This window comes from Nycticebus coucang, chromosome 9 (assembly GCF_027406575.1).
Source record: "Nycticebus coucang isolate mNycCou1 chromosome 9, mNycCou1.pri, whole genome shotgun sequence".
NCBI classification, from domain to species: Eukaryota; Metazoa; Chordata; class Mammalia; order Primates; family Lorisidae; genus Nycticebus; species Nycticebus coucang.
In genome coordinates this window covers 9,307,738-9,321,360 of record NC_069788.1, presented here as the reverse complement: position 1 = coordinate 9,321,360, position 13,623 = coordinate 9,307,738, and the positions used below count along the sequence as shown (strand labels likewise).

The 13,623-nt window shown below is 37.1% G+C and overlaps 1 protein-coding gene and 1 long non-coding RNA gene across 2 annotated transcripts in view; one reads left to right on the top strand and one right to left on the bottom strand.

Moving 5' to 3' along the window:
- The window catches only part of LOC128594231 (uncharacterized), a 68,364-nt gene that overhangs the window by 5,731 nt on the left and 49,010 nt on the right, over positions 1–13,623 (top strand). Inside the window, exon 2 of the long non-coding RNA XR_008382516.1 lies at positions 812–986. This is a non-coding gene — a long non-coding RNA (uncharacterized LOC128594231). The remainder of the gene's footprint in view (positions 1–811; positions 987–13,623) is intronic.
- The window catches only part of FILIP1 (filamin A interacting protein 1), a 321,390-nt gene continuing 310,335 nt past the window's right edge, over positions 2,569–13,623 (bottom strand). The window contains exon 9 of the mRNA XM_053602836.1: positions 2,569–6,288. Within this exon, the coding sequence (XP_053458811.1) occupies positions 6,248–6,288 (41 nt within the window). The 3' untranslated portion in view covers positions 2,569–6,247. The remainder of the gene's footprint in view (positions 6,289–13,623) is intronic.

Below are 13,623 nucleotides of genomic sequence, written 5' to 3'. Positions count from 1 at the left end.
CGTGGGCAGTGGTAAGAGCTGCTCTCTGAGGCTCAAGGCAACTTATACATATCTCCATCTTTGCGCTTATCATATATTATCTACAAATACGGTTTTTCTGACTAGATACGAGTTCTTCAAGGTCAGAGATTGTTTTTATTCATTTCTAAATCTCCAATGCTTGGCAAAGTGCTTAGGCCATAAAAGGTACTTGGTAAACCTTGTTAAAATGACCTGAGCTACTTTCAATGAATTCACATTTTAATGAGAGAGACAGCTTGCTGACAAATAATTGAAATACAGTTAAGTCAGTGCCCTATCTGATGGGTGTACCAAGGATTATAGGAGCTCCAAGGAGGTACCATACCTCATTCCCTTTGTGATATAAAAATTAAACTCTAGGGAAGTAGGAATTACAATTGGAGTGATAACTGTGGTTCTCCAGCTGGGGGAATAGAGAAAGTTGAGTTTTATGCTTTACGTCCTGCCACATGCACATGCACATAAATGCTGTGCGAGACTGCGTGCCTTCGGGCAACATGTTCTTTTTCTCAAGTAACATCTCAGCAGGTTGTGGTTGGCATGGAAACAGACGTCTCTGGGTTCCTCCATTTCTAGGACATAATTCAGTTTAGTTCATTTGTCCATTGCCTGCGTGTGCCAGTGCTCCAGTGAGAACCAGTGCTCAGCCTCCATTAAGTGAAAATGAATGCACCTGTCTCACTAAAGTAGGGCAAACCATCTTGTGGCCTAAGAAGGCTCTTGTCTTTACAGAGAGCATATCTTCTTTTAAAATCAGTGATAATTGAGGATCTTTTCTTATTTAATCTAGATCACCTGCATCTGAAACTGTCAGTGGGCACAGAGCTTTCTTCAAGGGAAGTGTCAGCAATCGACCAAGCTGGCGAAGCAGATCTGGCACTGAATGCCTGGAGCAGCCCTGTGGCATTAGGAGACAAGAATTAGGTGCCTACAAAACACCTGGCAAAGTACTTAGGCCATAAAAGGTACTTGGTAAACCTTGTTAAAATGACCTGAGCTACTTTCAATGAATTCACATTTTAATGAGAGAGACAGCTTGCTGACAAATAATTGAAATACAGTTAAGTCAGTGCCCTATCTGATGTGTGTACCAAGGGTTATAGGAGCTCCAAGCTAGACCACTTTGACTAGACATTCCTTGCTGTCAACGAGGTGAAAGAACTGTGCACTGAAAGGCCAAAGAAAGAGAATATGGTTGCAGTCATGGAACGGGTCTTGGAATATTGGGGAAAAGGTGATAGGAAGGGTAACAAAAGGCCACTTCATAGGAGGGGTAATTGCCTTTACACACATTTATCCAGTGTCTTGTGTTCACTGTCAGGAGTGTGCAACTACGGCTTTTAAGAAGCTTACAAACAGGAGAGACAGCTTTTCACACCAACATCAGTCAATATGAGGTAGAATGGGACAAATGAGTTCCTGGAAGAAAGAAAAAAGGTTTTTATCTTAGGAATGCTTATCTCTGAAAGAAGTACTGGGGATAATGCCAGAGGAAACAAAGGGATGATGGGTTGTCTTTTAAAAAAGGAAGGAAAATTATCTGTGAAGTCCAGGTAGGTGGATTCCAATTCATTTTGGATCAGGTAGTTGTGCCTGAAGCCCCACATAATCCACTCAAAGGGAGGCCTCACCTCAGTGTTTGACCTTTTCATAGGTCCTTTGAAAATACAGATTTCAAAAATAGATTTTAATGACATTTAAAAAGAAAGTACCATGCAACGTGTCCTACTGCCAAGAAGCATAGGGCCCAGGCAAGTCGCTCTGGCTTCCCTACCCAAGGGAAAAGCCTCTTTCTTGCTCACTAAAAATGACGCTATCCCAGGGATCAAAGGGAAATTTATTTAATAGCCTGAGACTCCTTCTGTTGGGAAATTATGAAATTAACAGACACTGACTTTCAGTAGCTGCTCTCAAACCTAGAGCACAAGGGCTCCACTCCTCCATAGGAGAGGCCACAAAACTGCCTGTGGGCAAGAACCCCAACATCTGCGCTTTCCCTACAAAAAGCATCTCAGCTTGGACATCACCCTTGCCTGGGTTTTTGATGGGTATATCTTTAAATAATAAACAAAGGAAGCCCATTTCTTTGTCCCAATTAAGGATCTGTAGATCACAGGGCTGATAAAGCGGGTCAGTGTGCAAGCCAACCTCACCCGCAGCCCTCTTTGTGGAAATTATTACCCAACTGCCTCTCTAGAAGCTGGGCTGCAGGCCTCTGGCAAAGCCTCGGGAGCATTCGCTCTGAGTGGTCTACCTCGGATTGGCAGCAGCAACAGAATAATATCTGAATGTTGACTGGTGATGTATTTGGTAAGGATAGAGAGAAACCCTCTAACCAGTTTCCATTTCTTGGAGTCTTCAATTTTCATCTCACTAAAGTATCAAACTAGGGTGTAACTAGGAGGAAAAGTATCCCTCGTTAGGGTAGCCCTGCTGACCTATGGGCTTATGTATGTTGAAAAACATTGTATTTTTGTGAAAATACAAAATGCAAAAGTGAAAACTTAAAAAAAAGATTTTAAATAAAAAGATGGTTGTATGCCCATTTTAAATGATTTTAATTTTATGAATATTATGTTCCAACTCAAAAAAGAATATTGCACAGTGCTTTAATGTTACAATTGTTTTTTTCTGACACTTTAGTGAGATTTTGATAAACAGTTGACTGGAAGTAACACAAAAGGTGTCTTAATTGGTTAAATAATTCCATTACCTGTGAAAGCAGGGAATTACATTCATATAAAAGACAAGTACATATCCATAGATTGACTTGGCTTCAGTGAAAATAACAAACTTCTCATGTACTTAATAAAACTTAAAGAAGACAAATTGAGAATGGTAAGAAAAAATAGAATATATTTCTAAAATTTTTCAATGTACTGTCTTGCTCTTGAAAATCCATTAAACCTGAATTCTAAGAATATCAGATCACATTGTAAGCCTCTTAAATTAGAGAAGCTAATTTACCTGATACTTCCAAAACGAAATCTAGATTAAATAAATACAGTTCTGCACTATTAAAATAACAAACCCTGTGATGGTAAGGTAAAATTCCCCCAAGTAACATAAACAAAAAACAATGCCAGAAAATAATGTATTGTGTCATGGCGTCTATAAACATTTCTCTTCAAATTTGTGAGTCTACAGCATGTCTCCTGGGTAACAAACAGTCGTATCACATAGTTAGGGAGTAAATACTGAAAATTTAAGAAAAAAAAATTAATGGTCACTAGGCCAAAGTGAATTCTACCAAATCATCTCAGTTTTTATAAATTTATTACAGCAATTTTTAGTTTTCCCTCTTTGCCTTCTACTTAGAATTTTTAAGAGAGGCATAACACTGGGGTACATAGGAAGACATATGCCTGAGGTACCTATTACGTTTTTTTAAACTTCCATTCTGCCTTTTGCTACTTTTAGATTTGTTATTTATCAGATTTATTAGCACACACTATCTTGCTATTTTTAAAATTCATTTCCAGGAAGATTTGAACACAGATTTAGGAGAAAAGGCAAAAACATTACATTGCTTGATACACCATTTCCTCTTGCTCTGGAATTGATTTTTATAAGGTGTTAATTATTTCAATATTGGCATCTTCATTAAAGTGTAAACTAGAACTTCCACCATGAATATTTTTGTTGTCCTTAGGTATAAAGAATTATTCACATTTTATGAATATTCCAGGCATCAGACATCTGATGTATTTATTTCATTATCTTTATCAAACCTATTTTATGAAATACATGAGAAAAAAATCTCTGCAGAAGATTCCCTCAGAAAACACTCTCATCAAAAAGACAAGGTAAAGCAATTAGTTCAATTGCTGTGCCTTGGCCTAGAAATACTGATTATAATTATATTTCAGAAAGCAAAATCATTCTAATCAAAAATGACTCTCGTTAGACCGATGATTGGAGATTAGATATAGAAAGATACAGGTGTTATGTGAGTCTAGGATAGTGCCAGGATGGCTCATGTGGACAGTTTTTTCAATTGGATAGAGACATGACTATTTATGATCTCGATCAGGATATAACCAGTCAGTGTTTTCTATTTTCTGTTCATTTTGTATTGCTCATATTTTTAAATTAATCTGATTCCTTTTAACCATCTGTCACTCAGATTGCATTTGGGTTTAAACAGAGGACTTAATCATAACATGGACAGAGAAAATCTCAACATCCGTCTAAATGACTCTGATTGTATCATCATCCTCACTGTCCTTGCAAGAACCAAATTTCATTACAAATTCAGGAGAAAAAAAATCTCTTCAGATCCAAATATACATAAATTACTTTTAATATTTTAATTTGTAGTTAGGAAGTGTGTAAAATATTACTCTCTAACCTTTTCACTATTAGTATAATAAAATTCTCACAAATTGAGAAAAAGATTCAAATACTAATCTATGATATATCAGAATTTTTTGCCATCAGAGGTATAAACTTAGCAACTAACAAGCTTAACTGTGAGTCAAAAAATAAAACAATACTAAATAAAACTATTTTCTAATTGAAAATGTGATTATAGTTCCACATTTTCAGAAAACAAAACCCAGTAACAAAAATTTTTTAAATCTTCACACATACACACTCTAGTTTTCTTTGTCAGAAATCAAAACTCCAGAAGGTTAGGTGATGCTTTCATAATCGTTTAAGCTCGGGCAAGCCTACTGTAACATTTCTTTCATTTTAAAAGATCAAAAATTATTTTAAAGTAAAATACAGTTATTTAATGATAATATATGGTGAGTATGATTTGTCAGTTCCACAAAACATACCTTAAAACTTTCCAAGGTTACATGAGGGTGGAAATCCAGCATTATTCTTTTCCCCCAGACTCACATAGGCCTCCTTTTGTGTACTTAAAAACCTAGACACAACCTGTGAACTGGAGAAACGGCCGACAGTATTCCCTGTGTGGCTTTCAGCCACCCTGTGACACTCAGAAGCATTCTCTCTTTAATCTCAGTGAAGTTCCATAATAAATGGTTCTGAATACAGAAAGTATTCAGAAACTGTTATGTTGACTTTTGATTTATCTTTAAAGTTATCTCTGAAGACCTTATTAATAACATATCCACATTTATAAACTCTTGTAAAAAAAAAAAACCTACATTACTAGAGTTTCAAGTAGACCTTGGATGCACATTGTCACATAAACCTAAATTTAACAGGAGCTCTGATGTTAAGATTTGAGTTATGCACGTTACACTTTTAATCTTTAAAGAATATCTTCTCCAACCTACATGTGGTTATGAAAATCTGTCAAAATCAAGAGAAAAAAGTTATTCTAGGATTTCTTTTATCATTTTTTGAAAGATGCTGACATCTAGGTCAGTTATTTTTGATTCGAGCTTTCATTTGGTTAAATTGTGAGAAATATCTTAAAATATCACGGTACTTAATAAGTCTTGTACATGTAAGTAAAGGAAACAGAAATATAATTGAACTGTCAGTGGAAGCTGTTCCTAATACCCTTACTGGTTAAACTGGTACATCTCCTTTTATGAACTTGTTCCATATGAAAATCAATTCATCCAGGGTTTGGGGGCCCAGAACACCAAAAAGAGCAACTTTAGAAATTAGTTTGAAGTATCTAAAAGTTCTTAAATTTAAAAAAATTTAAAAGCAGAGCATTATTTGTAAAGTATTGAACCATGATTAGAACCATAGCATTGTATAAGCAATAAGAAAACCCCTTCCAGAATCTCCTGCTTCAAAGTTTTACCTGTTGAATTTATCTCTGAAAATTTAGTGTTGTACTTTCTCTTCTTTAGGAATAATAAATTGATACAAAGAAAATAATTATAGGTTACCATTTTAAACACAACAATACCAATACTTTGAAGAACCTGACAGTGTATTCTATAGATATATGTGCCATAGACTATGAAAAAGGAAACACTTCAGGGGAAAAAAAAATCACATTACAAAATATATTATAAAAATAAATTACATAGCATGTGCCCACAGACCTGAAGCCTTTGCAAAAGTTTGAGAAATTTCTTCTGGCACAAAGTTTAAATTGCTCTTGCTACATGTATTTTCATATTATCAGCAAGGCCATTCACCTTTTACATTATCCACGTATTCTCCAAAAAAAAAAAAAAAATCAGTAGCATGGAGGACTGTAGTGATGACGGAGATTTGTTGAAACACTATCCATTCAACAGGGAGTCAGAGGAAGGGCACACACCCAGTATGTGCTTGGTTTACCATTTCATCTGGAGTTCATGCGTAACTGGTGAATGATGATGCTTTCTACAAAGAGAAGAAAGATACGGCATTTTCAATGAAGCTGAAATTCTATCAGTAGTTTATTTGAGAATCAATACCACATCAATTTCACTAAAAGACTGTAGATGTTAAACAACAAACAAAAATAAAAACAGCTACATGAACCGGAGAGGATCCCTGCAGTCCTTTACTGTTCTTGGGTAACTTCTTTATTTTGACATGTGTGCTTTACCTCCAGATCTCGTAAAAGCCCTCTAGAAACCATGTCTACTATGCTAAAAATATTAGATCGACTTGGACCAAGGAAAGAACTGAACGCAAAAATAGTCACTACTACTAATACATACAAACCCCTTAATGGGAAACTAGACTATTTCCCAGAAGAAACCCCATCCTCCCAGCTGAACTCTTTCTGATCTCAACAATGTCCACACCTCTTTATTTCTTTTTCTATGTTTATGGGTTAGAATTTTTTAAGATTATCTTGAAGTAAGTGTTTATTTTTTTTCTTTTATTAAGTCGTATATGCATAGATCACGAATACATGTATGCCTTTGTGATAATCAGTGTGTTGGTTTTTTGTACAAATTGGAGTGCTTATATCCAACTGATCAACATAGTTTTCACCTCATTTACTTAATAACTGTGTTAAGACGTTTGTATTCTATACTTGATAGACTTGATATGAGTTAGAATTTTAATAAGGAAATATTCGTTGTTTATTCCTAAGACGTCGATAAACAGGGATGACTTACTTTTGTCTCTAACTGCTTCTTTTTGCAAAACACTCTATGCTTTTTGCAAAACACTCTATGCTTTTAAATCAAAATTCATTCTTGTAAATTAAAAATAGATTGAGATAGTAATTATTATAGAGTAGTCCTGCTACATTATGGATATTTAATAATGATGTTTATTTTGTTGGTTTTCCTTTCATATTAACATTTCCGTCTTCATGAACATGTATCATCAGCAGTTCTTTTTATTCCATCATTAAGAACCATTGAGGCCATGTACTGTCCTAGGCATGGAACTATTTTGGTGGTCACAGCGAGACAGAGTCCCACCATTCCTGAGATCACACAAAGCAGAGGAAAGAAAGTAAGCCTCAAATAGTTTCTCCACCTGAAAATTGTACTCCCTGCCTGTCAACGTGTGGCACATGTTTTGAGTGCAGAATGTTATATCAGAGTCCATCCAGCATGATGAAATTTCCACCTGTTATTTTCAATTTAATTTCAAATGCGTACTGTTTCTAAGTTTTATTTTTACTTAGGTAGTTAACATATAGATAAACATTAGTTAAATATGCCTACAGGTTAGGTCTATAATTATGCATGGTGGATGATCCTTTGTCAAAAGGAAAATGTGGGTGTAGGGTGGATGCGGGGAGGGAGCTGGGCGGGCATGGAGAGCTTTGCTCCAGGGACAGGTGCCCTCAAGACTGACCTGACCACAACGCAGGACATCAGTGCAGCAGAATTGTACATGTGCCCCATGGATATGTACAAATAAAAGTAAATTTACCCAAAAGTATAAATAAATGAAGGGAAAGCATTAAAATAAACAAACGAAGTTTTCTTAAATTTGTTTCATTAACTTTACCTCATGATTACCAGTAGGTGGAGATATTTCCATTTTTTCCCCTCAGCCTTTTGGCTTGAATTTGAGGTAAAACATTAAAAAAAAAAAAAAAAAGCAATGTAAAATGAAATATTATGTCTTATATGCTTAAGAGTATTTAGTTATGATGGTTTTATAAAGCTTTTAATACATACATATGATATTTCACTGTACCAAGAAGTCTTAAAAAATTATATTTTTCTTTGAAAACTAGTGCTAGTTTCAACTTCTTTAATAACTAAAAATATATCAAAATCATTAGGCAAAAAAATTGAAAACATTAATTAAATGTTATGTAGTTGGTAATTAGCATCCAATATGAAAACTCTCGTTACATTTTAATTTCTGTAGTAGGCTTCAAAGAATATAACAACCTAGGTCTCAAATCCCCCTGACAAAAGTAAAGTATCTTTAATTTCCTTTCCTTAAGAAAGCTTAGATAAAGAGCAAAACCAGAATGTTTCTTACTTTGGATGTAAGTGAGAAGTCTTGTGCCTTTGTTTCTAGATACAAGTTTAATTAACATTTTATGATACTACAACACCTTCTTCCTTCTCCTTGAGGGTGCAAACCTCTTACTTGTACAGTTGCCTTGTCTTAATCCTAACATTTTGAAATTTCAATCATAATAATATCTTTTTAGAATTAGTATTTGATGAAAATACATATGGCAAAAGGGTCCATACATTGAAGAAACAATGTCTTGGTTGGACCACTACATTATTTTTAAATTAGCAAACTGGTAACCCACACACGGTATGTATGCTAATGCTATTAACCAGATTATGTTATTAAACAGGATGTCCCCAAAATACTTCATAATGGGAAATATATAGTAAGAGTTTATTTTACATAAATGCTATTTAAATAATAAAAGATGATATTTAATATCTATGTACATAAACTTTACTTAAAAGGATACTAAATCCAAATTATACATGGAGACGTATTTCATGTCATTCTTAGAGTGGTGAGACAAGATGTATATAATGGCTCTATTAACTGAAACTTATTCAGCAGATTTATTAAATTCATAGTTGCTTGTTTAGCTATGTTTTCTCCAAATCTCTGCTGAATTTACTCATATAAGAATCACCCATCCAATACACAAAACTGCGAGAAATTTTGCTTTGAGCCATTAAATTTTGAAGTAACTTATTATATAGCAAAACTAGTTGCCAGCAAAAACTACTAATGCTTTGGGAATTGATGCCTTTATTTGTACTTTTTTCAAAGGTGCAGGGGAAGAATTCTTGAGTCTCTTCCTATCTTTTCATATTTAGTACAATACAATAAATGTTATAAGCTTTATTGACGTTACAGAGTCACTGACCAAATCTTAATCTACTTTTTTACTGTCTTCATTTCATCCCAGAACAAGACCCAAATGTAGGTCATTTAAAGTCTCTAATATGACCTTAGTAAAATCAGGTATAATGCTGTTGATTTTTCTTTTGCCCATACCATTTTTCTGACATTAGTTATTTATAGAATATTTAATAGGCAGATTGGAAAGGAAGACCATAGTTAATTACCACCTCTATCAGCAAACTCAAAATAGCCAAGTACTGAAATTTGGAGCCCCCTGCTCTGCAGACATTTATTAACACAATTTCCTTTTCTTCTCATTGGAAGAAAAACAATCCTCTAAATCTTAATGAGCATAGACATATGGGAGACATTGAGTTTTTACATATTTTTGACATTAACAATTTACCAACGTGCCCATAAAGACATTTTCTCCTGTATGTTTCTCTCCTGTGTTATCTTGATGGTATTTTCCTTAAGAAACTTCAGGTAACACATAAGTATGTCATTATAACATTATTGTGAAATGATGTGGCATATTGATTCTTTTATTGCACTAGCTATTAAATAACTTTCATGGTAAGGAAGTTCAATGTATGAGCAATGCCTAATTACAATTGATTTCTGGCCTTCCTAAGTGCTCATCCTTGGCTGGATCCCAGAACTACTGGCCAGCCAGATAACTTGAAATCCAAAATTATGCATATGAGATGGGATGGGGAGAAACTTGGGGGAGAATGTCTCTTGAGCATAGAATGGGGCAACCTCACAACAAATTAGAATTCTCTTTCTTCCCAGGAGAACTCCTTGGAAAGTCAAGGCCTCCCTCCCAGGCAGTGCATATGTTTCTACTCTGCCAGACTGCAAGGGAACACTTGAGCTCTGAATTTTAAAAATCGGCGGCGCCTGTGGCTCGGTGAGTTAGCCCCTGCCAAACTGCAACAAAAAAAAAAATAGCCGGGCGTTGTGGCGGGCGCCTGTAGTCCCAGCTGCTCGGGAGGCTGAGGCAGGAGAATCGCGTAAGCCCAAGAGTTAGAGGTTGCTGTGAGCCGTGTGACAGCACGGCACTCTACCGAGGGAGGGCGGTACAGTGAGACTCTGTCTCTACAAAAAAAAAAAACTGCTATAGTACATGAGACAATATTGCTTTAATAGCTAGTTTCTAAATTCACACACAAAACGCAAAACATAGCAGTTCAACATGTTGCAGGACACTGAACCAATGAAGAAACACGGCTTCATCACAGGAAACCGTACACCAAGTGACGGGAGGAAACATAGCCTCTTGGATTTTGCGTCGATTTGGCGGCCTGCATGTAGCCTGCGGCCAGTTCCTTCCCTGCAGGCGCTCTGCCTAGAGGTAGCAGCTCAGGGCTCCCGCTGTTACTCCTCTCCTACTACCAAACTTCGGCTCTGAATCTGCTGCCCTCAGGACAATCTACCCACTGCAAAAATGTCCTACATTCTTATACACCTTCTAGAAATAGGAGTGCCTAGTTACTATTTAAGTTTCTCATTTTCATAAACTGCTTCGGGGTTCAGTCCTGTTATTATCACATTCAGAAATTAATCATAGTTCTTTTAAAACATCTGTTTTAAATGGGAAGTTCAGTAAACTTCCTCTGTTGACTTGGACTTGTATTCCTTCTTTTGGACTCAGCTCCGCTAATTAAAAATACTTCCGCTAATCAGTTCTGTCATTTTATCTAGGAAACTTTTGAAACAGATGATATAAACTCTCTTGGGGTTTTTCAACCACCTAATAGTTTATTTGCTTCCTTCAAAACATTTTCCACTCCACGGTCAGCCCAACTCATCCCCTTTCCTCCCAGGTTGCGGGATTTACCAATAATCACAGTTACAAATGATAACTTCTGTTTTCGGAAAGCTAATCTTTTATCTCTCTAGCATAGATTGCTGTTTTGTAGATACAAGCAAATTTGAACTAGTTCCCTATTTTTCCATCATTAAGTAACAAGTAAAGGATGGAAAAATAGGTATTTGAGCCAAGAGTGCTTAGCTTGTACTTTTTTGGACATAGGTGCTAAATGCCTAGATTGTACTAAGTCTATGGCTGGTCACAAAATAGCATAAAAATTATGTGTGAAAACTAAAGTTATTACACTTTTTAGGTGAGAACAACTATGCATTGAAATTATTTTAAGGGGTGGTGCCTGTGGCTCAGTGGATAGGGCGCCAGCCCCATGTACCGAGGGTGGTGGGTTCGAACCCAACCCTGGTCAAACTGCAACAAAAAACAGCTGGGCGTTGTGGCGGGTGCCTGTGGTCCCAGCTACTCAGGAGGCTGAGGCAAGAGAATCACCTTAGCCCAGGAGCTGGAGGTTGCTGTGAGCTGTGATGCCATAGCACTTTACCGAGGGCAATAAAGGAAAACTCTGTCTCTAAAATAAACAAAAAGAAAACAAAAGAAAGTTATTTTAAGAACTTTTTCACATGTAGTTTCTATGTGGTTATCTCAGTAGCTCAAGATCATTTGGCATCATCATTTTGGTCCACTGAGTGTGAATATTTTAGTTTATGTTTCAATATACACTTTGTTGACTTGAAGTATTTTCATCGTATGAAATAATAATGTATTGGGAAAACTGAATAAATAAGTTTTGATCCTGGTTTATCATTAATAAGGTGATTAGAGATCTCTAAGCCTCAGCTGTTTTGTTATTATTATTTGTAATTATGATCTTTGGGGTTTTTATTGCTGTTGTTCTTTAAAAATAGAGATAATGAACCTCTTGGTCTCTAAGGTCTGGTTCAGCTGGCACCAGCTCTGTGATTTTGCACGTACCTAACATTGGCACAAGTAGAGAGGCCAGAAGTCCTTTTCCCAGCTGAGCAGTTAATCATTAGTTCTTAGGGAAAGTGTTGTAGCGGAATCATGTAAGTTTCTAAAGAACAGGGAAGCACAGCGTGTTTTGACTGTGAGAGTGAATGCCAGAATCTTAAAAGATTATAGCTCAGTGCTGAATGGTAATCCACAACAAAGTGACTCGCCGAAGGGTACACAGCCTTTTTGTGGCAGAAGAGAGCATGGCTCTCGTCTCCTGGTTTCCAGTCTTCTCGGGTATCCAGGCCATTCTCTGGATGTTCACTCTGATAATCTGCCCTAAATCTAAGTCCTGCCTGTGGGTGTTGTCTGGTCATTTAAAATGTGAGCCCCTCTACCCTATTTTGAGATGCTACGTGAACTTGAAGAACATGACAGACCCCTGAAATCTTCTTTCCTAATGTACCCTTCACACTCCTCTGTAGGAGTCAGAGAGGGGGACGAAAGAGCCACTTGGAATTCATGTTTGTGCTTCACAGAAAGCTCTCAGGTCTCATTCTGCACACAGTGGTGGCCTCAGACACAGCACTCCCCAGTCCAGGGGTCCTGGCTGTTGTATCCATTACTGCTATTTTGCCTTTGGAGGGACGTAGAAGTAATTGTCACCCTCCAAAATGACAGTACCTGGATTCCCTCTAACCCCATCACGTCTTTACCTCTGTGTTCTCACACATGATTTGCTAGTTCCTTCCGTGTCAATTTCACAAGGTTTGTGTTGCAAGGGGAGGAATCAAGAGCACCTTTTTCTTGCCCAACTTTCTGCCCTTCTTTAGCTGCCAATTTTGTTTTTCCACAGGGAATGCCAAGCTTCTCACAGAGGCCTTTGCTGCAGCATAGATTCTGAAATAATTTATCTTCCTAGAGGAGGCAATCTTTGTAAAAAGGACTGTGAACAGAGAAGCACTCAACTGACAGAAGGGAAAACAGGAGAAAGTGCAGTTCAGGGAGAAGGAACAGGGTGACCAGGATGCGGCCTGACATCCAGGCAGTCACATAAGCCTGGTGTGCAGGGCTCCTGCCAAGGAAAAGGGAAAGGCACTCAGAAGACTGGGTGGAGGAGCCCAGTCGCAGGGAGCCTCAAGTGCCATACCAAGGAGCGACATTATATTTTGTAGGTAGTGAGGAAACGTTTGGGGGTGGGTTCAAATAGAAGAGTGATGTAATCAACTTGCACTATAGAAAATAAAACAAAGAATAGGTTTGAGGGTTTTGAGGCTGGAGATTATGAGAACAGTTAGGAGTATATCCAAATAACCCAGATGAGAAGTTATTAAAATGTTATTAAACATGGTGAGGAAAATTAACAGGTGGATTTGGCTGCTAGAGATGTCAATGGGTTAGAATAAGCAGGACTAGGTCCAGCTCAGTGGTTCACACCTGTAATCATTGCACTTTTGGAAGGTGGGAGGATCACTTACAGCCAGTTCAAGACCAGCCTGAGTAAGAGCAAGACCCCATCTCCACAAAAACAAATAGAAAAATAGTCTGGTGTGGTGGCAGGCACCCAAAGTCCCAGCTACTCAGGAGGCTGAGGCAAGAGGATTGCTTGACACCAGGAGTTTGAGGTAGTAGTGAGCTATGAT